This window comes from Sapajus apella, unplaced genomic scaffold (assembly GCF_009761245.1).
Source record: "Sapajus apella isolate SASKATOON/1434 unplaced genomic scaffold, GSC_monkey_1.0 scaffold47, whole genome shotgun sequence".
Taxonomy (NCBI): Eukaryota; Metazoa; Chordata; class Mammalia; order Primates; family Cebidae; genus Sapajus; species Sapajus apella.
In genome coordinates, this window is record NW_022436987.1 from 13,685,040 (window position 1) to 13,707,989 (window position 22,950).

Here is a 22,950-nt window from a genome sequence, read left to right on the forward strand (position 1 = left end):
GTCACCCTACTGCAGGAGCATTTGCAACTTAACAGGCAATGCTCTAACCCAGAAGTAGAAAGGGAAGCCTTGGGTGGTGGTGGATATGCCATTAGTAGAGGTGTTGCACATTTGTGGGGATGTGATTTAGGAGACTCAAGTCTCATATGGGTGGTTGGATGAATCAGTGATTCCAAATTAGTTTTTACAGAGATTCCTGGTGAGGGAGTAGCAAATGAATGGGGGAAGGCAGGCTCAAGACCTCCTATCCTTATTTCAAGTCTTGTAGCTTCTTAGGTTGTAGGTTTGTTTGTTTGTTTTGTTTTTGGAAGGATTCCACTGAAAAATGTAAGCTTGAAACTTAGTAAGCTGGATGATCAATCCCTTCTAGTTCTGAACCCTGGACACTAAAGAGGCAAGATCTTGATCTTTTCAAAATTCTGAACTCTGAACACAAACCTACCTAGTGTGAAGAAATGGGAGGGAGCAGGATGGAGAGAAGGATGAAGTCAGCAGGACTTGCCCCCAAGCTGAGGGGAGAAGGAAGGTGCCGTGTGGATGTGGAGGAGCGGAAGGGAAGTCCAGGCCCAGCCACAAGGGGGCTGATTAGTGCCCTGTGGGTGGGTTTGGACCAGGCTTTCAGGGGTCCAGGTCTGGGATTCCCTATCATGCAATCACATCCATCTGCCTTGGTCCCTGCTGTATACCACCCTGAGGAACAGGAAAGGTGAGTTTAGTTTATTGTCCCATCCCTTCACTGAATGTTTACACTGACAAGCACCAGACAGCAAACTGGGCTTCCTACACTGGTCGATGCAGAGGACAGGCCAAGAAGCTCCACATCATAATGGTCTCCTGATGCCTGGGCTGGGCTGGAGCTCACATAAGGTGCTTTGATTTCTTCTGCAGACTCTCAGTGATGGATGCTACAATTGACTTATCATCTTTGTCTGAAAGAGCAAAGCAAGTATTTGTTATATTAATGATGCTGGGGCTGAGGGAAATTCCAAACTGCTGGTCTTCCTTTCCAGGAAACTAGGAGCTGGACCCTGGGACCCTTAATTCTGGGTTGGCAGGGTGTGAAGGGGCAAGAGCTGCCATTTATCTAGCACTTAATATTTGCCAGACATTGTGCCAGGCAGTTCTGTACTCTCATTTAAGCCTCACAGTCCCATTTAGACCTCACAGCCTGATAAAACAGGCTCAATGAGGTAGCTTGCCAAAGTCACACTGCTGGTCAGTGGTAGAACCAGGGCACTGGGCCCACATGCTGTGCTTACAACCAGAGTTGAGTTGTCAGGGATCTCTTTAGCTATGGAATGAAAGCTGGACAGTGCCCATAGTGCCTTCCCTGGCCTAGTTCTGTTACACAGCTTGGCAGCCTCTCTAGAGATATCATGGTCTCTCCTGGTCAACATGGTGAAACCCCATCTCTACTAAAAATACAAAAAATTAGCTGGGCATGGTGGCACGTGCCTGTAATCTCAGCTACTCAGGAGGCTGAGGCAGGAGAATTGCCTGAACCCAGGAGGCGGAGGTTGCGGTGAGCTGAGATCGCGCCATTGCACTCCAGCCTGGGTAACAAGAGTTAAACTCCTTCTCAAAAAAAAAAAAAAAAAAAAAAGAGAGATCATGGTCTCAGTGGCAGACACTTAGCTAAGCACTTGAGAGAGCAATAGGACAAGGTCCTTTCCCCTAAAGAAAGGTATCTATAACTGGATAAAAAAGGCCTGCACGGCTGGGGGTGGTGGCTCACGCCTGTAATCCTAACACTTTGGGATGTTTGAGGCTGAGGCAGGCGGATCACTTGAGGTCAGGAGTTCGAGACCAGCCTGACCAACATGGTGAAACCCTGTCTCTACTAAAAATACAAAAATTAGCTGGGTGTGTTGGCATGTGCCTGTAATCCCAGCTACTCGGGAGGCTGAGGCAGGAGAATCACTTGAACCTGGGGAGGCAGAGGTTGCAGTGAGCCGAGAACGACCCCCTGCATTCCAGCCTGGGCAATAGAGCAAGACTCTGTCTCAAAAAAAAAAAAAAAAAAAAAAAAAGGTCTGTAACCATGGACACCACAGCAACGAGCAACGGAGTGTCATGGAAAGTGCAGGAGTAGCAGAGGATGAAGTGAGAGGTGGGGGAGGGGGAAACCTTGTTGGTTTGGGATTTTACTATGAGAGGAAAGCTGGGGGAAATTTAAGCAACAGAAAGCAAGGCAGGCCAGCTTTACTGCTAGCTGTGTGGCTATGAAGACAACAGATTGGGAGTGAATAAAATGCTTTCCCCCTACGTGTGCACACGAGTAGAAACATGGCATGCACGTACAAAATGGAGGGTTCCCAGGGAGGCAGAAGTTGCAGTGAGCTGAGATTGTGCACTGCACTCCAGCCTGGGTAAGATCAAAACTCTGTCTCAAAAAAAAAAAAAAAAAAGGCAGGGCATGATGGCTCACGCCTATAATCCCAGCACTTTGGGAGACCGAGGCAGGCAGATCACAAGGTCCAGAGTTGACCAGCCTGACCAACATGGCGAAACCCCGTCTCTACTAAAAATACAAAAATTAGCCAGGCATGGTGGCACATGTCTGTAATCCCAGCTGCTCAGGAGGCTGAGGCAGGAGAAGCACTTAAACCTGGGAGGCGGAGGTTGTAGCGAGCAGAGACCGCTCCATTGCACTCCAGCTGGGGCAACAGAGTCAGAGACTCTAAAAAAAGAAAAACAAAAAATACAAACAAACAAACAAAACCAAAACCAAACCAAAAAAAAGAAAGTTCCCTTCGTTCCTCCCTTATTTGTGCCCCCCACCTGTCCTTATCCTAGACCAATTTTAATCTTGATTGCATATCAGAATCACCTGCAAAATTTTGTAAACATATATATTCTTTCCAGAACCCTGCCAGAGAGATCGTGATTGGTGAGTCTGGTTTAGTCCTGATCAACAATATCTTTTTTTTGAAGGCAGGTCTAGGTTCACCAAGAGTTGCAAACCACATCTTATCTAGGGATTGAGAACTCTCATGTCTGCAGGGGCCAGGCATATAACAAATGACATCGAAAGGATGGGAGAGCGCTAAGAACTGCGCCCAATTAAGAATGTTTGCACCACCTGTTGGCGGTCAGATTGAAAAACGGTGCCAGCCAAATAAAGAGTTGACTAATGGCCCAGAAGGCCAGGTTTTTGCGCCTCTCCCCCACCCCGAGGCCAGGCCCCGCTGTGCCCTCACCGTAGACGGTGAGCGTGCAGCTGCTGCGGTCCTTGCCCAGCTCGTTCTCCACCAGCACGCTGTAATCGCCGCTATCCTTGAGCGTGCAGGTGGGGATGACGAGGGTGCACACGCCGCTGGTGGAGTTGTACCAGAACTTGGAGTTGGCTGTGATGTTGACGTCGCCCTTGTAGAGGGTCACCGTGGGCCGTGGGTTCCCAAGGAAGGCGCAAGTCATGGTGCAGTCCTGGCCGCGGAGCACCGTGTGTGGCTTGAGGGGCGTCAGGAAGCGAGGCGCATGGCGCCAGTCCTTCTTTTCGTAGGGTTTGAGCTTGGCGCTCAGGTCCTCAACTGCGCAGGCGAGGCGGGGCGGGGCGGGGCAGGCCGTGAGCGCGCTTTTAGGTCCCCACCCGCCACCGACGTCTTAAGAGTTCAGCTTACACGAAACGCCGAGGACCTGGGCCAGATTCCCAGCGCCACCAACTCTGGGGGCTCGATGTTACACTGGTTCCTAAGGGCTCCCCACCCTCCCCCAGGCCTGTGCCCCGGCTCCCCGGCCCTGTCCCCAGCCAATACAGGGTTCTGCCACCCAAGCTACGCTTTCCCACGCCCCCGGGGCAGAGATGTCATTCCAGCTCCAGCTTCCTGGACTCTGGTATTCCCAGCCGTTACCTCAGCCTTTAACTCTGCCTCCAAGCTTCCCCTACGTCATTTCGGCGTCCACAGCTTCCCTTCGTATTCCCTTAGCTCGTCAGTTCGAGTTTCCCGACGCGGCCCCCACCCTTAACCCCTAGCCTCCAGGGATCGCAGACATCCTCCAGGCTCCCAAGAGTTCTCACCCCTATTATTGCTCTAAGCCCTTCCGCAGCCCCTCCACCGTTGTTTCCGGCCCCAAAGGTACCTCCCCACCTCCACTTTAGTCTCACCCCTAAGTACCCCGAAGAAAGCCAACACTTCCTTCTCTCCTAAGCGTCCCAGATATTAACCCTTCTATCGCAATGGTTTTCAGATTTTATCTTGCCTCTTGGGTACCCTTTGGGACCCTTATGTCATCCCCGCTATTACAGTACCCAGACTTAATCCAAACTGCAAGTCCCAGACTCACTCGGGTCCTTATTGATGAGCCAGGTGTCCTTGGAGTCAAGTGGCTCACTGTCACCGATTTCATTCCGAGCCACCACTCTGAAGTAGTACTTCCTGCCTGGGAGCAGCCCGGTCACTGTGTACTTGTTGCTGAAGACACGCTCAGCAGCCGTGTACCAGGTGGCGGTGCTTGCATCCCGCTTCATAATGACGTAGTGAGCCTCACCGTCCTCCTGCACATCTGGGCTGTGGTTCCAGGTCAGAGTCACTGTGTTGGGGACTTCCTCAAACAGCTGTAGGTTTGTGGGGGGCCGAGGGAAATCTGGAAGAGTTGGAAGATCTGTCAGCGACCTTGGGGGGCCTGAAGTATTGTGTCCCCACCCCAGCTATCTGCCAAGTCCGATGGAAGATGAGATGGGGCAAGTTTCAGGCAGCTGGTGTCTTGGAGTCGGAAAACTATTTCTGAAGTGCAGCTCTGCCATTTACTAGCCCTGTGACCTGGGGTAAGTTACTTATCTGAGACCTCTTTCCTCAATTGCAAAATAGGGCTAACAATGACTATTTCATAGAAATAGTGGGTAAAGAGCCTGGCATGTAGTTATTGTTCAGTAAAAGTGAATCCATTCCTCCTTGGGGGGTTAGAGCTTTATTTTAAAGCTTCCAGCTGTCTCTAAGCAGTCACCCTAATTTTTAAGGAGTTCATCTCCATTTGTCCCTCCTGCCCCTCACCCATTTCTACTCTCTCTGCCGACCATAATCTGTAGGATAAAGTCTTGCTCTGCGGTGTCAAAGAAATCTTCATGGCCCTAAGGCACGACTTTCCTGTGGTAGGAACTTAAGCAGCACTGGGGAGCTGTACTTTGGAGAAGTGTTCAGTGATGGCTCCTGGAGGCCTCTGCCTTCTCTCCATACCTGCCACGCGCACATGGATGTCATAGTGTGCTTCTCCAAACTCATTCTGGAGCAAGATGCGGTATACCCCGGAGTCAGAGCGCTTGGTGCTATTGATGAGGAACTGAGAGTAGTTTTTGCTCTTGGTAATTGTTTCTCGGCCCTTGGTGGGAATGCCATCTTTCTGCCAGATCACTTCGGGTGGTGGTGAGCCCTGAGTAGTGACAGGAGATGGCACAATAGGTCATGCAGGTGATATTTGGGGCAGGCCCTCCTCTATTGTTGAGGAGTTTCTACCTGGCTCTTGCATTAGGGATCTGGTGAGGGGCAGAGTCAGAGTCAGAGACTGTGGTGGCTACAATGGTCATCTTGGTCATGTGGAGAGCATATAGGGGTCAGGGTCAGGGACAACTCACAGAGAAAGCTGCATGGATGCAGAGGGCTGTTCCAGCACGAACCACCATGTGACTCTTCAGCCGGGCACTGAGGTCAAACTTGGGCGCAGCTGAGTTGGAGGAGACAGAAGTGGGGGCATGGATCTCTCCTTCAGCAAGACTCGGCTTTGAGCCTCCTCATCAAAGCCTTTCCCAACCTCTCCTCTTTTGTGCCCCCACTACAGGCCATACAGACATCTAGCTGCTCTACAACACGGTGAAGCATTTATTTGTTTTCTCATCTGTCTCCTTCTGCTAGTACGCAAGACCCTGGAAGGCAAGTCCTGTGTCTTGTTTCTATATCCCTAACATCTCCTTTTGAAACTGCCTTTGCAACAACTGTAACAGTGAGAAAATTATGACAGTGAAGGAGATCTGATCTAACCAATCCCCATCTTGCCTTTAACTTCCAGACTGCCTGTAATCATTCCTGGTCTCCGACCAAGCTAATTTTGGGAGAGACATTTACTTTATAGTTTAGATGATAACAATCCTTCCCCCAAACTAAATCACCTTTGCAAAGCCAATGAAGGGCCACCAGGTTAGGAGGATGTGAGGAGCCTGAATTCTGCTAAGGTGTAGACATAAAAAATTATCAGCCATTATTCCAGAGATCACAACATTTGCAACTCCCCAATTACTCCTGCAAATAACATCACTATTGTAGAACCTTAGATTGGTTTATGAGATATCTTTTCAGGTTTTTGCATTTCTGATGACTGATGGTTCCACCTGGACCCGACCACCCCCCACCCCACTGGTCCTGTGGCCCCACTGAGAAGCAGACTCCCTGGCCTCTGAATTTTCAGGGAGCTGATTTGGGTAATAATTCCGTCTCTCACACGGCTTGGCTGACCTTGTGTCCATTAAACTCTTTGTTGTAATGCTGTGGTCTCAGTTAACTGGTTTTGCCCGTGCAGTGGGCAGGAAGAACCCATTGGGTGGTTATACTTTGACACACAGTGGATGCTGTTTGGCACACAGTGATTGCTTTGGTAGGGGTGCCCCTGAAGTTACCCCTAACTTTGTCCCGGCACAAGAAGTATGGATGACTTTTTCATGATCATAGCATCATCCAATTTTCCTGTCAGATGAGGCCCCAGAGGAGAAGGTTTGGAGGTACGATGTTGGGCATGAATCCCCAGCTCTCTCTGTATCCTCACCTGGTGGTGGCATGGCACGGACCCCCTTGTCTAGTTCCACAGGCTCCCCAACACCAGCCTCATTCACGGCCCGGATACGGAAGAAGTATTTCTGCCTCTCGGTGAGTCCTCCCACCGTGTAGCAGGTGCCTGAGATGGGGATCTTTGTGCACTTGGACCATTCCTTGCTGTCTTCAGCCCTCATCTCAAGGATATAGCCAGAGGGTGGGTCTCCCTCTGCAGGCTCCCGCCAGGCCAGGGAAATACTGGAGTTGGAGGAATCAGATACATGCAGGTCCTGGACAAGACCTGGGGGTTCTGGGGCAGAACAGACATGTAGTCAGCCCTTCCAACTCATCTCCACTCAATGCCATGGCCACTCCCACACTCAATACTCCTGAACCACATCTTTCGTTACTTCTAGCTCCAGATCCCTCAGTTAACACCCTCAGTACCTAACCTTACACACTCAACCTCCAAATTCAAATTCAGTGATCTTACTGTTTCAACACTTCCATCCTTGAACTCAGTACCCCTTAAATTCAACATACCCCATACATTCAAAACTTCTATATTCAAAACTTTAATTCAGCCTTTAACCCAGCCATCTCCACCACATCCACTTTCAGGCAGTACCCCCACTTTGCTTCCTAAATGCAATGTTCGCTAACCATCTGCCCCACACCCTTACTCAGCCCTCAGCATGCCTCTGCTACCTCGCCTAACCAGAAATACACGAAGTTTAAAAATGGCTTTGCACCGCACCTCCTCACTGTCCCTGACTATCAATCTTTATTTGCTGGCTTTCTCTTGCTGTATGAATCTTGTTGCTCTATGAGGCTGGCAGTTTCCGGAGAGTGGAGACTGTGTGATCTCTCCTGTCATACTTTCCCAGGGAAGATATTCTTTCTCCACTTTGAATGGGCTAATTCCATTATGTGTAAGGACCTGGCAGCCCCATACTCACTAACAGGATCCTTGGCCACTACTGAGCTGGATGGCACACTAGGCTGTCCAGGGCCTGCCTTATTTATAGCTATAACTCGGAATTCATATTCTGTGTCCTCCAGAAGACCATCCACAGTGCACTTGGTGCCTGAAATGGGAAGATGAGGGGTCATGAGGTCAGAGGCATCCATGGGGTGAGAACAAGCGTGAGAGACGTAGAAGAGGAGGTTATGGGATGTTGTTAAAACTTCCAGAAGAGTTGGAGGAGGGACTGTGTCAGTAGTTAATGGGTCCACTCAGCAAGACCTCCTTTGGTCCCTCCTGGGCCTCTATCCCAAGGACCTCACCTTGGATGGGGTCCCTGTTGACTGGCACCCACAGGTTGCTGCCTTTCTTCCTTCGTTCTACAATGTAGCCAAGCACTGGGGCTCCCCCATCGTGGGTAGGGGCATTCCATGTGATGGTCATGGCCTCTTTAGTCACATCAGTCACTTGAGGCTGGGAGGCAAAACCAGGAGGCTCTGTGGGGGACAGAGGGAGCTGAAAGTTAGGAGGGGGAGCATGTAGACAGTTGCCCACCTCACGCTGACCTCTGCCTCCCCTACTTAAAAAAATTCAAGCCAGCGATTCTTGTTTCTTTTTTAGAGACAAGGTCTCACTGTGTTGCCCGGGATGATCTTGAACTCCTGGGCTCAAGTGATCCTCCTGCCTTGGCCTTCCAAAGTGCTGGGATTACAGGCATGAGCCACCGTGCCTAGCACACATGATTCTTAACTTTGCTTGCACATTAACATCAAGTGGGAAGTAAAAACAAAAACAAAAATGAAAAAACCCACCACCAACAACTAGTGCCTGGGTCCCACCTACCCATATTCTATGCCTGTGGTGAAGGGCAAGTATTAGCATTATTAAGGAAACCAAGTGATTCTAATGTGTAGCCAACATTCAGAATCAGTGACTTAACTTTCCCATGGTGTGACCAACAGTCCCATCCTTCCCCTTCTGCTGTCCTGACAAGGAGATAGGTTCGGAGAGGTGTAGGAAGTAATTAATTTGCAATAATAATAATAATTATTATTATATTTGAGAAGGAGTCTCACTCTATTGCTCAGGCTGGAGTGCGGTGGCACGATCTTGGCTCATTGCAACCTCTGCCTCCTGGGTTCAAGTGATTCTCCTGCCTCAGCCTCCTGAGTAGCTGGGATTATAGGTGCCCACCACCATGCCCGGCTAATTTTTGTATTTTTAGTAGAGACAGGGTTTCACCATGTTGGCCAGGCTGGTCTTAAACTCCTGACCACAGGTGATCCGCCCACCTTGGCCTCCCAAAGTTCTGGGATTACAGGTGTGAGCCACTGTGTCCAGCCTGCAATTGTAATTAAAATGCCAGTGTTGTCAAGGGTTTTCCGTGGGGAAAAAGTTAGAATGGTTTCAAGGTTATCGCTAAAGCAGCCTCTTGCTTACTTGGATTCTGGGATGACTTATGGGATGGAGAAAGAAGTGGAGTCAGTTCCCTGAAGTTGTGTATGTTCTGGGTATACCCATGGGAGTGTGTTGTGCATGTGATATGGCTGGACAAAGTTGAGAATTCCTGCCCAAAATGATGTTCTGTTTTTACTCTGGAATCAGTGTGTCTCATGAGACAGCTAGAGAGATGTCCTGTGGAATTTCCCACAGATCAGTGTTCCTTCCTGGCCAAAGGCCCCCATGCTGACCCCTGGGTTCCCCACTGAGCACCAGGCTATCTCACCTACCTATGGGATTTCCTGCAAACACTTCTTCTGTCTCCAGTGGGTCGCTCACACCTTCCGAATTGACTGCCAGGATACGGAACTGGTAGGCTTTTCCCTCTTCCACCTTGTTGGTGAAGAAGTTGGTGACTTTGCCATCCACCTCGCCTATCTTAATCCAGGACTTCTTGCCAACTGCCCTCCTTTCCACTATGAACTGTGTCACAGGTCGTCCACCATTGTCCTTCGGGGCCTTCCACTTCATGTGCACACAACTACCCGAGAGCTCCAGGAACTCCACCCGGCCCTGTGGAGGCTTCGGACGGTCTGGGGACAGAGAACAACTTCAGAATGGGGCTTTGGAACAAAGGATCAGAAGGGTCTCCTCCCATTCACCAAAGGTCTGGCCAGACTACGGCATACAGTAGTTGGATTATGAGCTTTTTGGATACCTTGCCCCTCCCTGTGTCTATCACCCCTCTTTCTAAGACTTGCCCAAAGAGTTTGATCCTTGCCCCCCTGAATCTCCCATCTGTCTAGCAATGGGTAGACTAGAGACCTTAGGGGCCCCTACCCTTAGCTGATCCCCCTGTCCCCTTCCAGACAAGTTCTCCCTATCATCCGAGCTTTGAGAAGACCAGTGCTTTCTGGTACCACCATTTGCCTGATGTTATAATCATAGTCTGTCTACCAGTTTCACCCCTTTTGAATTGAGAAACTGTTGGGGATACTTCATCTCTGTGTACCCAGCAGTGAGAACACAGCGGAGGTGCTCAGTCTTGCTGCTGAATTGAATTGAAACTCAAATCGTCCCATCCCACAGCTTGTTGGAAATGCAGGTGGAGGAGGTGGCGATGGTATGTATGTGACATGTTGAATGTAAGTACACTCAGGCCAGCTCCTCATCTTTTTCCTTATATCCTCATGTTCATACCAATTCCTAATCCCATTGGAAATCCCCATTCCATCTTTCCCACCTTATTTTATCCCCAGCCCTATCTGACCTCCCACCTTACCCTATTTCACTTTCAAACCCACTACTCTTCCCAATCAAGTTCACCTCCATCCCTGAATCCCACCTCTCTTCTTTTTTGTTGTTTCTTTTTTTGTTTTTGATTTTGTTTTTGTTTTGAGACAGAGTCTTGCTCTGTCACCAGACTGGAGTGCAGTGGTGCAATCTCGGCTCACTGCAACCATTGCCTCCTGGGTTCAAGTGATTCTCCTGCCTTAGCCTCTGAGTGGCTGGGACTACAGGTGCGCGCCACCATGCCCAGCTAATTTTTTTGTATTTTTGTATTTTTTAGTAGAGACGGGGTTTCACCATGTTGGCCAGGATGGTCTCGATCTCTTGACCTCATGATCTGCCTGCCTTGGTTTCCCAAAGTGTTGGGATTACAGGTGTGAGCCACTGTGCCCAGTCATGTTTTCGTTTTTGTTTGAGACAGAATCTTACTCTGTCACCCAGGCTGGAGTACAGTGGCCTGAACCTGGCTCACTGCAACCTCTGCCTCCCAGGTTCAAATGATTCTTGTGCCTTAGCCTCCTGAGTAGCTGGAATTACAGGTGTGTGACACTATGCTTGGCCAATTTTTGTATTTTTAGTAGAGACCAGGTTTTGCCATGTTGGCCAGGCTGGTCTCAAACTCCTGACCTTAAGTGATCCATCACGTTGGACCCCCAAAGGGCTGGGATTATAAATGTAAGCCACCATGCCTGGTCAGTCCCACCTCTCTTTCATCTCATTTCCACCTTACCTCCTACCAAGTTCTTATCTTCAAGTCAATAACAGTACTTAAGGTATACTGAAGGTATATTATGTCCTGTGTTCTTGGCTGTGCCCTTTAAATGCACTAGAAATGGATACTAGATAAAAAGATCACCTTATTCCAGGTAAGAAACTGAGGCTTAGAGTGGTTCACTCAGCCGTGAGCTAGTTGGGAAGTTAGAAAGTAGGCTTTGGCTGCAAAGCCAGCCTTCTAGGCCCATTCCTAGCCCAAACTTCAACTCTATCTCTGGCCTCCTCCTCAGCCTGCCTTTCACCCTGAGTCTGGACAGCAGGTGCCCTCAGCTCAGCTCAGCCCGGCCCAGCCCTGCCCTTACCCAGTACACTGAGGTGCAGAGTGGCCGTAGCTGAGCCATAGTCATTCTTGAGCTTGAGCAGGACGAGGCCACTGTCTTCACGCACACAGTTGGAGATGGTGAGCAATGCCTGGTCTTCCCCGCGCTCCATGGACACGCGTTCCTCCTCCGTCACCTCCATGCCATCCTTGTACCATGTCACTTTGGGCAGCGGTTTTCCCCGGAAGGGGACCTTGATGTGGGCTGTGTGGCCTACCTTCACGGTGACGGGGTGCGCGGCCAGTGCCTCCAGTACCGATGGGTCGATGGTAGGAGGATCTGTGGGGTGGGCAGCAGGGAGGGCTTGAGCATTGGCATGGAGGAGCCCATGGGGTGGGGGAGAAGCCATGAGCTTGTAGGTGGGCCAGGCATGGTTGAGCTTTGCCTACCTTGGGCAGGACCATACCTGCGATGAATACAGAGGCTTCACTCTCTGCGCCCTTGGCCCGGAATGTGTACTTTCCCTCGTGCACAGGGCCCATACTGGGGAAGATGAGCTTGTGCACTGCACCCTGCTTCACAATTTGCACGCCAGGCAAGTCTGTAATCTGAGGGCCCAGGGGTGGGCGTGAGTGTAAGCACAGGCCAGGTCTACCTCCTTCACCCCCTTCTCTGGCCCCTGCTTCAGACCTCCTTGCCATCCTTCAGCCACACACCCTCCACCTTCTCATCGTTCAGCACCACACACAACTCAGCCGGGCTCCCAGTGGCTGCGTGCACATCGGACATCCCGCTCTTCACTGTGGCCAGGCGCTCTGGGGAGAAAGGTGGGCAAGGGACTGGCTCAGGGTGTTGGGGTGGGAGGAGCTTCTGGGAAAAGGTCTGGTGGCGATGGTCATGGGCCTGGCCAGGGGTGCTGCATCAATCAAAATAATTTATGGTGAGCAGGTGGCTTGCCAATGTGGTCAATAGGTGATAAGAGGATGGTCAGTGAGGGGAACTGGAACAATAGGTGGGAGGGGGTGGAGAAAGGTCAGTGGCATGGGAAATGGTGACCAGAAAGACAGGGAGTTGGCTAATGGGGAGTTGATTAGTGGAGGGTGGTCAACAGGGACTTAGGATGCCGGGTTGAAGAGGGAAATAGATGGTGGAGATGCCAGTGGTTAGTGGATTTGGAATGTTTAGTTGTGGTTATGCTAGTCTGTGGGATACGTAGGGTCTTTGGGGATTTAGGGTGGCTAGGATCTGTGGAAAACGGTTTATGGTTAGGGAGTGGGAGATGGTCGGGATCAAGAAGTCTGGGATATCAGGGTTGCTGGGGATGATTAGAGTCTGAAAGTGAAGGATGAAGTCAGGAAATCTGGGCTAGAGTCTGGAAGATAGGGGATGATCAGTGTCTAGGAGGTATGGATGTTCAGGGCATGGGAGGTTAGAGCTGGTCAGAATTTAGGAGGTGAGGGTGGTCACAGTGGGGAGACAAGTTGGTCATGGTCTGCAGGACAGCTGGAGTTAGTGGGAGGGGGGCAATTGATGTCCACTGTAAGGGAATGCCAAGGTCAGGGGGACTGGTCAGTGGGGATTGATAGGGCAGGTGTTACCCTCCACGGTGACAGTGGCAGTACTGCAGTATTCAGTTGGGTCTCCATCCTGCATGGCCACCACAGTGTACTCGCCACCATCACTGAGCTGTGCATCCTCAATGATCAGCTCTGCCCGCTTGCCCTCATGGTTCATGTTGTATTTAGCACCGTGTGTCAGCAGCTGCCCATCCTTCTTCCAGCGGAGTGTCACATCCTTGGATGTCAGCTCACACTCCAGGCATGCGCGGCTCCTCTCTTTCACACGTACATTTTTGAGGTTGCTCACAAACTTGATGGGGATGCCTGTGGACAGACAAACACTTGGGCCTACTCCCAAACCACGACGTCCTTTTTCTGCAGCTACAGAGCCATGAGCCCTGTCCCTCCTTCTGGCCTCAGAAAACACAAGAACTTGTGATGTCGAATGTTTGTGTGTAATATGTGACTCACAGAAGTACTTGACAGGGAGAGTCCCAGCTATGGCCCTGACTTGCTAGTTGACTATATGCAACTCATTTACCTCTCTGAGTCTCAGTGTCCTTATACGTAAAATGGGGCGAGAACTTTCACAGTGCTGCAGTCAAGATCTCTAATGCCCCCTTGGAGCTCCAGCCATACCTGCGCTCTCTGTATAACGTCTGGACATTTGTACGTGCTATTGCCTCTGCTGGGGATGCTCTCTACTTTCCTTCCTTCTCCGAAAGCTGAACTCCTTTTAGTTCTTGGCAAAGGTCGGACATCATTTCATTATTTCCAACGTTGCCAGGTGATGCCTTTTCTTTGGTTTTCTGTAGCCTTTGTGTCTCCCTCCATCACAGCAATGATGATTCCATGTGGTACATATTCCAGGTGTGGTTCAGATGTGTGACATGCTCATTGGTGTACCTACCATTATATGCAAATTTCCAAACTAGTTGTGGTAGCAGAATGTACGTAGCTAAGAGCAACACAGGTGTGCTGTAATATATGACATTAGAGACATAGGCTAATACTTTCTTGGTCCATGATCTCATATGATAGTAAGACCCCAGTGTGGCTTGACTCTTGGAATAATAACTGCTATTCTAATTTCATTTCATACCTGCCTCCCCTACTAGACTATGGGTTAACAGAGAGGGGAACCCTCTGTCTTTCCAGTACCTATCACAGGGCTTTGAAAAGAGATGGATGGCTAGATGGATATATAAATGATGACTGCCTGCATGGAGGTTGCTGTGCATAAAGCCCACCCCTTAGGGTCTTGCCAACCACTCACGGTCAATAGTGAGCTGGGCCTTCTGCACCAGTTTCCCCGCCTCGGCAGAGAACTCGCCGCTATCACTGAGTCTGGCATCCTTAACCTTAAGCGTGTGGGTCAGACCATCCTCGGACACTGTGATTTCATACTTGTCATCCCTCTTCAGCTCCTTCCCATTGAACTTCCACACAAAGTTGGGCTCTTTCTTGGAGAGGCGGATCTCAAACACAGCTGTCTGGCGCTCTGTCACCTTCAGAGGCTTCATCTCTCCCAAGAATTTCAGTGGCTCATCTGTAGCAAACAGTAGGAGGGTAGTCATTAGGCTGCTCCCTTCCGAAGGGTGGAATGGTAAAGAGGGCCCTCATATGTCATTGGCCTCCTATAGCCCATGGTTGGGGGAAAGCACCCTTCCTTTGGTTTTGTTTTTGAGCCCTTCTTGTCTGGAGTCCCCTCCCATGATGTTCATGTGGTCTTCTTCCCAGTAATGATAACAGCAATTTTGAAAGCACTTATGTGGTTTTAGGTATGTTCCAGGCACCATTCTAGCCATATTAATTCATCCAATTATCACATAGGTGGATTCTGTTACTCCCCATTTTGTAGATGGGGAAACTGAATCAAAGAGAAGTTAAATAACTTGACCTAAATCACATAGCTCGTAAGAGGCAGAAACTGGGATTTGAATTCTAGTAGTGTAGCTCCAGAATCTGTGTTCTGTTTTTAAACTTATTTTTGAGACAGGGTCTTGCTTCATCGCCCAGGTTAAAGTGCAGCACAGGATCGTGGCTCACTGCAGCCTCTGCCTGCCGGGCAGCCAGGACTACAGGTGCATGTCACCATACCTGTCCAATTATTTATTTATTTATTTTTGTAGAGATGGGGTTTCATTATATTGCCCAGGTTGGTCTTGAACTTTTGGCGTCAAGTGATTCTCCTGCCTGGGCCTCCCAAAGTGCTGGGATTACAGGTGTGAGCCACCATGCCTGGCTCAGAGTCTATGCTCTTAATCACTATGCTATACAGCCCCATGGCACTTAGCTCATAGTCTTCTTCCTTACATCTCATGCTTCCTCCCTCTGTTGACTTCCATCCCCACAATCCTTTCTTGCATAGTCCTACAGTCCTCTCTCCAGTATCGCCATGGACCCCATCCCTGGCCATTCTTCTCTTCCATCCTGACATATCCTCCTTGTGCCCTTGCATGCCCCCACTCATACCCAGCACTGTGAGCTCTGCACTCATCCGCTTATCGCCCACGGACAGGCTGTAGATGCCAGCATCGTTCATGTTCACGTTGGTAATAACCAGCATGTACTTGGTGCCCATCTGCTTCACATCGTACTTGCCCAGGGAGTACTGGATCCTCAGTGGCTCAGTACCCTGTCTCATGGAACAGTAGGAAAGCTGATGAAGGGCTTTAGAAGGAGGCTTCCAGAGATCTCCATTCCCCAAAGCCAGCCTGAGTTGGGGGGTGCATGTCCAACCCTCTAAAGACACACAGAGGTCCCTATGATCTCTATAGCTTCATCATCTGGCTTGGTAGAATCCAAGATCTCTGCCTCCCCACAGGCCCGAACTCTTAATATGCATGAGGTCATTAGTTGCTTTCCCTTAGAGGCACAGCTCTTCAGTGACCTTCAAGAGTATCTAATCTAGCCTTTCAATTTAAAGATGGGTAGACTGAGGCATAGAGAGAGGAAAGTGACTGTCTTACATCACACAACAAAGTGGTGAAACAGCTAAGAGTAGAGCCCAACTCCAGCCTCTTTCAACCATACCAGGAGGCATCTTCTTGATGGGATAGAAGAGAAGCTATGGCTTATGGATAATGAGAGAAAGGGGTAGAGAGGAAGAGATATCACCAAGGTGGACCCTGGCTAGGCATCCCCCACCTTGATCCATATCATCTTGACATTGGGGTCTTTCAGCTCCATGATGCAGTCAAAGACCACTGTTGTGTCAATCTTGGCCTCTTTGTCCTCCAGGGGCTTCAGAATCCGGATGGCCTGAGAGATTATGATAATAAAATTACAAGTGTCAGTGGTACCCAGAGCCTGTCCAGGCTGTGTCCTCAATCCTGGAGAAACTCTTAAGGGTGTGGGGAGAAATGACTAGGCTCATTAGATAATACCCTGGACTGCTCCACTGATCAATGGAAAGATTTAGAAGGAAAGGAATATTATGGGGGATGAGTAAAGAACCACCATTCATGGCATAGTCACTATGTACCTGGGCCTATTATATGGATTCCCTAATTCCAGGGTAGATGCTTAATGAGTTGGTTGAGTGAACCAATGAATGACAGCAACAACACAAAAACAAATGAAAGAAGAAAGTATAATTTTCATTTTGTAGATGAGGAAACTGAAGCTCAGAGAGATGCTCAAGTTCACACAGCTAATAAGGCAGTAGAACTGGGATTTGTTTGTTTGTTTTGAGACGGAGTCTTGCTCTGCCACCCGGGCTGGAGTGCAATGGTGTGCTCTTGGCTCACTGCAACCTCTACCTCCCGGGTTCAAGCGATTCTCCTGCCTCAGCCTCCTGAGTAGCTGGGACTACAGGTGTGTGCCACCACACCCAGCTAATTTTTTTGGGCATTTTTAGTAGAAACAGGAGTTTCACCATGTTGGACAGGCTGGTCTTGAACTCCTGACCTCAGATGATCCGCCTGTCTCGGCCTCCCAGAGTGTTGGGATTACAGGCATAAGCCACTGTGCTTGGCCTAGACTGGGATTTGAATCTAGGTCTGTCTGACTCCAAAGTCCATTCAAGTATATTAGGGAGTGGTGAAGACAGGAGTAGAAGGAAGGTGACTTGATCTCCCTTGTTGCTTTCACAGTAGAGTATGCCTCTGAGTATGTGTGTGTAGGGTTGGGGAGACCTTGCTGCTGTGAAATACACAGGCACTAGCACTTTGAGTGAGGCCCTGCCCCTGGCCTGCAGCTCCTGCCCCCTGCAGGGCACTCACCTCCACCTCTACTTTCTTCATCTCTTTGAGCTTCTTGAGCAGCCCCCGAAAGTCCGTGAAACCATACTCCATGCAGACCCTCTCAAAGTCTTTCTTGGGCACCTTGGACAAAATCTCCAGCATCTCTTTCTCATCTGCCACCTTCTTCTGCTTCTTCTTGGGAGCAGGGGGTCCCCTAGGAGAAGGAGGAAGGGACTAAGCTTGTACACAATGCCTCTTCCAACCTTGAGAAACTCCTCCCTACTCCATGGATTCTTGGAACTCAGGGCCCTGTTGAGAGGTTCAGCCTGGATGAGGAGACAATATCTTGGGCAGAGGGACCCGCCAGCCTCACCTCTTCTTCAGCATCTTTTTGAAGTCCATTTTCTCTTGACCTGAGAATAGACAGAGGGACAGGTTCAGACAGGGGGAGTCTGGTCCCTAAGAAGAAAGGCCTGGAGGAAGGGGCCGACTCACCTTCTGTTACCAGCAGAGACACGGTGTAGATGGCATCTGCATGGTCATTGCTTGCAATACACTTGTAGTTGTCAGAGTCATCAGAGGTCAGTGGCTCCAGCTGGATCAAAGTCCGGCCATTAGTGGGGGAGGGAGAAGGAACCACAGGGAGACTTTCTGTGAGATAAGGAAGGAGGGCTTTTTCTTTTTTTTGAGGGGACAATAGGAGCTGAGTGTTGGGCATACGTGTGGAGGATTGAGCAGCCTGTATGATTTGGAGGTACCAGCTAGCAGTCAGTGTGAGCATGCATGTTTGTAGCCTGATTCCAGAGCAATAAAACTGCTTCTTCATCAGACTTTCCCCCTTGGCTGTGCGCTCCCAGAAGCTCCCTGCCTTGTAACTCTATCTGCAGTTTCTGGCATCATCTGGCTGAGACTTCGTTTAATACAATTTACTTCTCTGTACTGGCACTGGGCTGAGCCCCAGAAGGAAGAGCGGTGAGTAAGGCTGACTTGGTGCCTGTCTGGATGGTGCTTGCAGAAGTCTGCTAGGCTCTCAGCAACTGTCTGCTGAATGATGAGCTTGTGTAAGAGGTGGCCAGTAGGGGCACCTGGGGCAGCTCCTGTGTGCTGTGAGGGGCTGAGGGTCCAGTGACGATGGGTCTTTGGGAGGAGACTACTTCTGTCTGTGGGGAGAAAAGGAGGCTCTTTGCCTTTCACAACGGGAAATCGGGTCAGGACCCAAGTGATTATAGGATCAGAAGTAATTATAGGCCTAGATCTCCCAGTGACCCATCCCTCCCTTTCCTCCAAGGGCCTGGAGCCAGAGGTTGCAGCTGGTCAGGCCTAGCTCTCAGAAAGTGACCCAAAAGCTGGTTAGACCTAAGGATGATCGGTCCTAGGGGAAGCTTTTCTGGAGGGTTCAGCTAAGAGCTAACAGCCCGGAGACCCTCACCCCTACTCTACAATCAGTCCTTCCGGCAACTCCACACCCACTATGGTCCCGCCCTCCGTGGCCACGGCCACCGTCTTGGTCCCGCGTTCCTTTTGGCTCATTCGCCTTGTGGACATGCCACTTTGCTTCCATTGGCCCCGCCCCTCCCTCTCCCCACTCCGGCGTCACGTTCTGGCTCTGCCCTTGCTCAGCTTGCCCCGGGAGTAATTTGGGTCTCCTGGTCCTTCGGGCAATACCGCGGTTCCTGACTTGACCTCTCTTATCCTGCCGCGCCTCTTGGGCAATGACAGCTGCTTTTCCCACTGCCCAGTTCTAGGGCCGCGGTTAAGGCTCTCCGCGGTGAGAAGACTGGCTGCCCGCCCTGGGGTCCATGTCTGTTGCTTTCTCTGTAGCTGGACTCGGGCTCGGCCCCCGCACCTTCAGCACGTGTTCCTTGTTAATGCTGTCGTAGAATATCTTGGCGGACTCCTTGATGGGGATGCCGCTCTCCCTCTTCCAGGAGATGTTGGGTTTGGGGTTCCCCTGCACCCGGGCTCGGAACACGGCTTTGTCCCCTGCGATGAGCACAGGGCACGTTGTGGCTAGACCCCCTGCCACCCTCTGCCGGCTCCCTGCCTCCTCCCAGACACCGGGGCCTGGCCCCGGCCCCGAGCAGGGGAGGAACCCTTGGCCAGGCTCTGCCAGGGCTTAGCATTGGAGGTCGTTGGGATGGGAGGGAGGGTGGGTGCAATCGATTAGAAAGCGAAGCGCTGGGGCCCCGGGGAGCCACGGGCAGCGACACACCCTCGGGCGCAGCGACCGGGTGAGGCTTCTCCACGAACTCAGGGACGCTCTCGCCCGCAGGGATGTTGGAGCTCCGGGTCACTAAGCTGAAGAACTCCACTGTGCTCGAGGACTTCCTCGTCACAACCTCCTCTGTGGGGGCAGGAGAGAGGTCAGAATAGGCTCCAGGTAGAAGCCCAGCTGGCGAATGGAGGACTGAGCTTTCTTGGGGGCCGGTGAAGCATAGGAACAAAGGCCATTTAGGGAAGTGGGAGCAGGACCAGCTACATGGGGAGAAAGCAGGGTGGGTCGATGGGCCATTGTGTTATGGCAAATTTTAACCACTAGGGGACGCGAACTCCTTTCCCACACCTCAGTGGTCCATTACCTTTGTAGGGCCACAGCCCTGAGTCCTAATTTTTTTTTTTTTTTTTTTTTTTTTTTAAGGAGGCTTCTCTTTTGGAATTTTCTTGGTCTCTTAGGCTTCTCTCCTGGAAGTCCTGGTCCTCCAGTAGCATTAAGAGGGGCTAGGCCTGCTTCTGCCTGGGCGGTCTGTAGCTTGGCTGAGCTCTGCTCTAGATTTTCTCCCTGCCATTCTGTGGGTTCAGCATTCATTGCCTTGGGAGTGGTGATTCACGAGTGAGGAACAGGACACATTCCCACTCCAGTGGGGCTATATATGGGAATATCCTTATCTGAAAGCACATCTTCAATGTGGAAATATAATTTTATATTTAGAAAACAGAAAACAGTTTTTGTAGTATAAAACTACAGAAAATCTTGGCTGGTGAGTTTATCAATTCATAACAATTGCTCTGAATCATAGAACACATTCCTTGAGTCAGGAACTGTGCTAGGCACATATCAGAGATGATTTTATTTAATCTTCACAGCATCCCAGTGAAGTAGGTGTCTTTATTACCCCACTAATCTGACAGAGGGAAAAAATGTGTTAAGAAGCTCTCATGGCTTCCTTTTAAATGGTAACCAGAGGTCTCAAAACAGGCAGAGTGCAGGGGACACCTGGGCTGCGGATGTCTTTTATGTGACCTCCACAATGTTTAAACAGAAAAGTAACCCTACATCTGAAATAGAAAGATTTTACATAAAAATTCAGATTTCTGGATTCTCAACACTGAACTTGTATTCCCGTATGGCAACATTCAGTGGGAGGTGAGTCGTGGCTGCACCTTAAATGGGGTATACAGTCTCTAGTTTACTGCAGTCTTTTCCCCACATTTATGTTCCTTGCCTGGACCCCGTTGGTCAATGGTCTACAGCTTTGGCTGCACATTATAATCCCTGGAGAACTTTACAAGCCATACCCGATTTAGTGGTCTGGGGTGAAACTCAGGTACTGCCATATTTTTGCCCCCCTCACCACCCCTGCACTGAGGTGACTCTGATGTGCAGCCAGGGCAGAGAATCACTGCTGTAAATCACTTGAGTTTGCAACTTCTGATCTAGACCACAGGCCTTGAGTCCTAGCTGTTCCACTTGCTCTGCCTCACTGGCCAGCAGGGGCTGGTTGGTACAGAGTGTTTGTCTGGCCTTGACCTCTGTGCACAGAGCACTTTGAGGGACTCTAGCCCTTTGAGGCTTTGAGGGAGGGGCAATGACTATGAGAAGAGGTATCCAGTGTCTTGGCCCCTGGCCATCTTTTAATCTCTTTCCACTAGAGACATGACTAAAACACTCTGTTCAGCTCTGAGACCATTTCTAAGCTTCCCCTTGGTTCTGCCCTCCTCCAAGTCTGGCCCCAGAGGGCTAAGAGCCTGGAAGCTTAGGTCACCTTGTTGTTTATGTGTTCACCTTCTCTCTCCACTGGTAGCCCCGTCTCCTATTTCTTAAGTGGAGCAGGGTCAGCATTACTGATATGTAGATAAGGTGGCTACCTTCCTAATTCCCCCCAAGCCTGAAATTCTACCTTTGGAGATGCAATCCGTTCACCTATGGCTCTGATCTCCTTCAGCAATTAAGAGTTTATCAGTCATTCACACACATCCACTTGATTGATTTTTTCTAAGCTGTTTTCCTGGAGACCTGATTTGTGGTGAACATCAAGCTGGCTGAAGCTTTAACAAAGCCCAGATTAGCAGCACAGGTTGGGAGGGGACTGCTGTTGGTATTGCGGACTTCTGAGGGGTCCATTAGTGGCAAAATCTGGGGCCACCCAAGGGATGGGTGTGGAGAAAGAATAGCTGCCCTTCCCGATTTCTTCCCTGCCCCCATTCCACTTGCCTCCCACGATCTTGGTTGTCTGGGAGAAGGTCTGCACGTGGGTGGTGGAGCTGGAGAATTCCATGGACACGTGCTTCTGCAGCATCTGCTGGCTGTGAATGGTTGTCATGGTGACAGCAGGCGTGGGCACTCACCTGTGAGACTGGGGAGAGGATGCGGCCATGAAGGACAAGACAGGGAGTAGGAGGGAGATTCAGAGATGTTATGTGTGTGTTCAGATGTAAGAGGAGATGGAAGCACACAGGAGAAGGCCAGGAGAACAGTCAGACTCTCTTTTCTTCATTTCCTTGCTCCCTTTTCCTGGTTAGTTTCCAGTCCAAATTGGCCTGTCCTCTCACTGAGTAACTCCAAACTATTCCAGGGTCTCAGAGGGAGAGGTTATAGGGCTTAGACTTACCCAGCCAACTAAGTAAGGCCTGGAGGGAATTGAGGATACCTATTGATAGCTACATGGCACTAAGGAGGCAGTGTTGGATGTTTCATCAGGAGGGAATGCAGTCAGACCTAAGAAGGAACTTCCTGACTAAGCCATACTGGAGTGGGCCTTAGAAGGAAGCTGTGGCTCTTATTCCTGGGTCCTGGGGACCACAGCACTGGAGGAATGCTAAAACAGACGAGAAAACATTGTTACAGTTCTGCTTGTGTTTGCAACATGGTAAAGGCAAAGGCTTAGTTTTCATTTCTTACATTTTTCTTTGAACTGGTAATGAAATCACAAATCTAAAGAATAAAATAACATAAAAATCCGTATGAAGAGGCTCCCTCCCACTCCTGCATCTATCTTACAGCCCTCTTCACTGCAATAAGTAACCAGTCTCTAGGATCCTTCTAGACCTCCAACATGCAAATAGGAAAACTCATATGTTCTTGCCATCTTCCTTTTTTAAAAAAATAACACACAAGGTAGCCTCTTATAGTTATACATTATAATGACCCTTTCTTTTTTTACTTAATGTATCTTGGAGATTTTTTCCATACCAGATCATAGAGTTTCCTCATTTCTGTTCAGAGCACCATGTTATCTCAACGACTGGATGTCCCTCCATGTTTTATTTAACCAGCGTTGTGATTTTTTTGTGTGATCTCGGCTCACTGCAACTTCCTTCTTCTGAATTCAAGTGATTCTCCTGCCTCAGCCTTCCCAGCAGCTGGGAATACAGGAGTGCGCCACCATGCCCAGCTAATTTTTGTATTTTCAGTAGAGACAGGGTTTCATTATGTTGGCCAGACTGGTCTTGAACTCCTAACCTCAAACGATCTGCCTGCCTTGGCTTCCCAAAGTGCTGGGATTACAGGCATGAGCCACC

General features: G+C 49.9%; 1 protein-coding gene across 1 annotated transcript; it reads right to left on the minus strand.

Moving 5' to 3' along the window:
* Window positions 1-696: 696 nt before the first annotated feature.
* IGSF22 (immunoglobulin superfamily member 22) lies at window positions 697-21,884 on the minus strand. The gene is made up of 22 exons (XM_032240957.1): window positions 21,644-21,884; window positions 19,424-19,555; window positions 19,058-19,194; window positions 17,707-17,806; window positions 17,585-17,624; window positions 17,251-17,425; window positions 16,175-16,288; window positions 15,500-15,662; window positions 14,301-14,573; window positions 13,064-13,348; window positions 12,156-12,280; window positions 11,932-12,073; window positions 11,508-11,804; window positions 9,432-9,734; window positions 8,025-8,198; window positions 7,697-7,825; window positions 6,751-7,047; window positions 5,570-5,658; window positions 5,175-5,367; window positions 4,285-4,584; window positions 3,201-3,530; window positions 697-929 (listed from the first exon to the last, which is right to left on the minus strand). Exons 1-22 carry the CDS (start codon window positions 21,750-21,752, stop codon window positions 859-861), a joined length of 3,978 nt encoding a protein of 1,325 aa, XP_032096848.1. The 5' UTR covers window positions 21,753-21,884; the 3' UTR covers window positions 697-858.
* Between the last annotated feature and the right edge of the window lie 1,066 nt (window positions 21,885-22,950).

Excerpts from the sequence above, each read along its gene's own strand:
- IGSF22 (XM_032240957.1), bottom strand. The coding sequence starts at position 21,752 with ATGACAACCATTCACAGCCAGCAGATGCTGCAGAAGCACGTGTCCATG. Across the intron at positions 14,574-15,499 it reads TGCAGAGCTCACAGTGCTGG|ATGAGCCACTGAAATTCTTG; the intron begins GTATGAGTGGGG and ends TGTTTGCTACAG. Across the intron at positions 4,585-5,174 it reads CATCCATGTGCGCGTGGCAG|ATTTCCCTCGGCCCCCCACA; the intron begins GTATGGAGAGAA and ends CAACTCTTCCAG.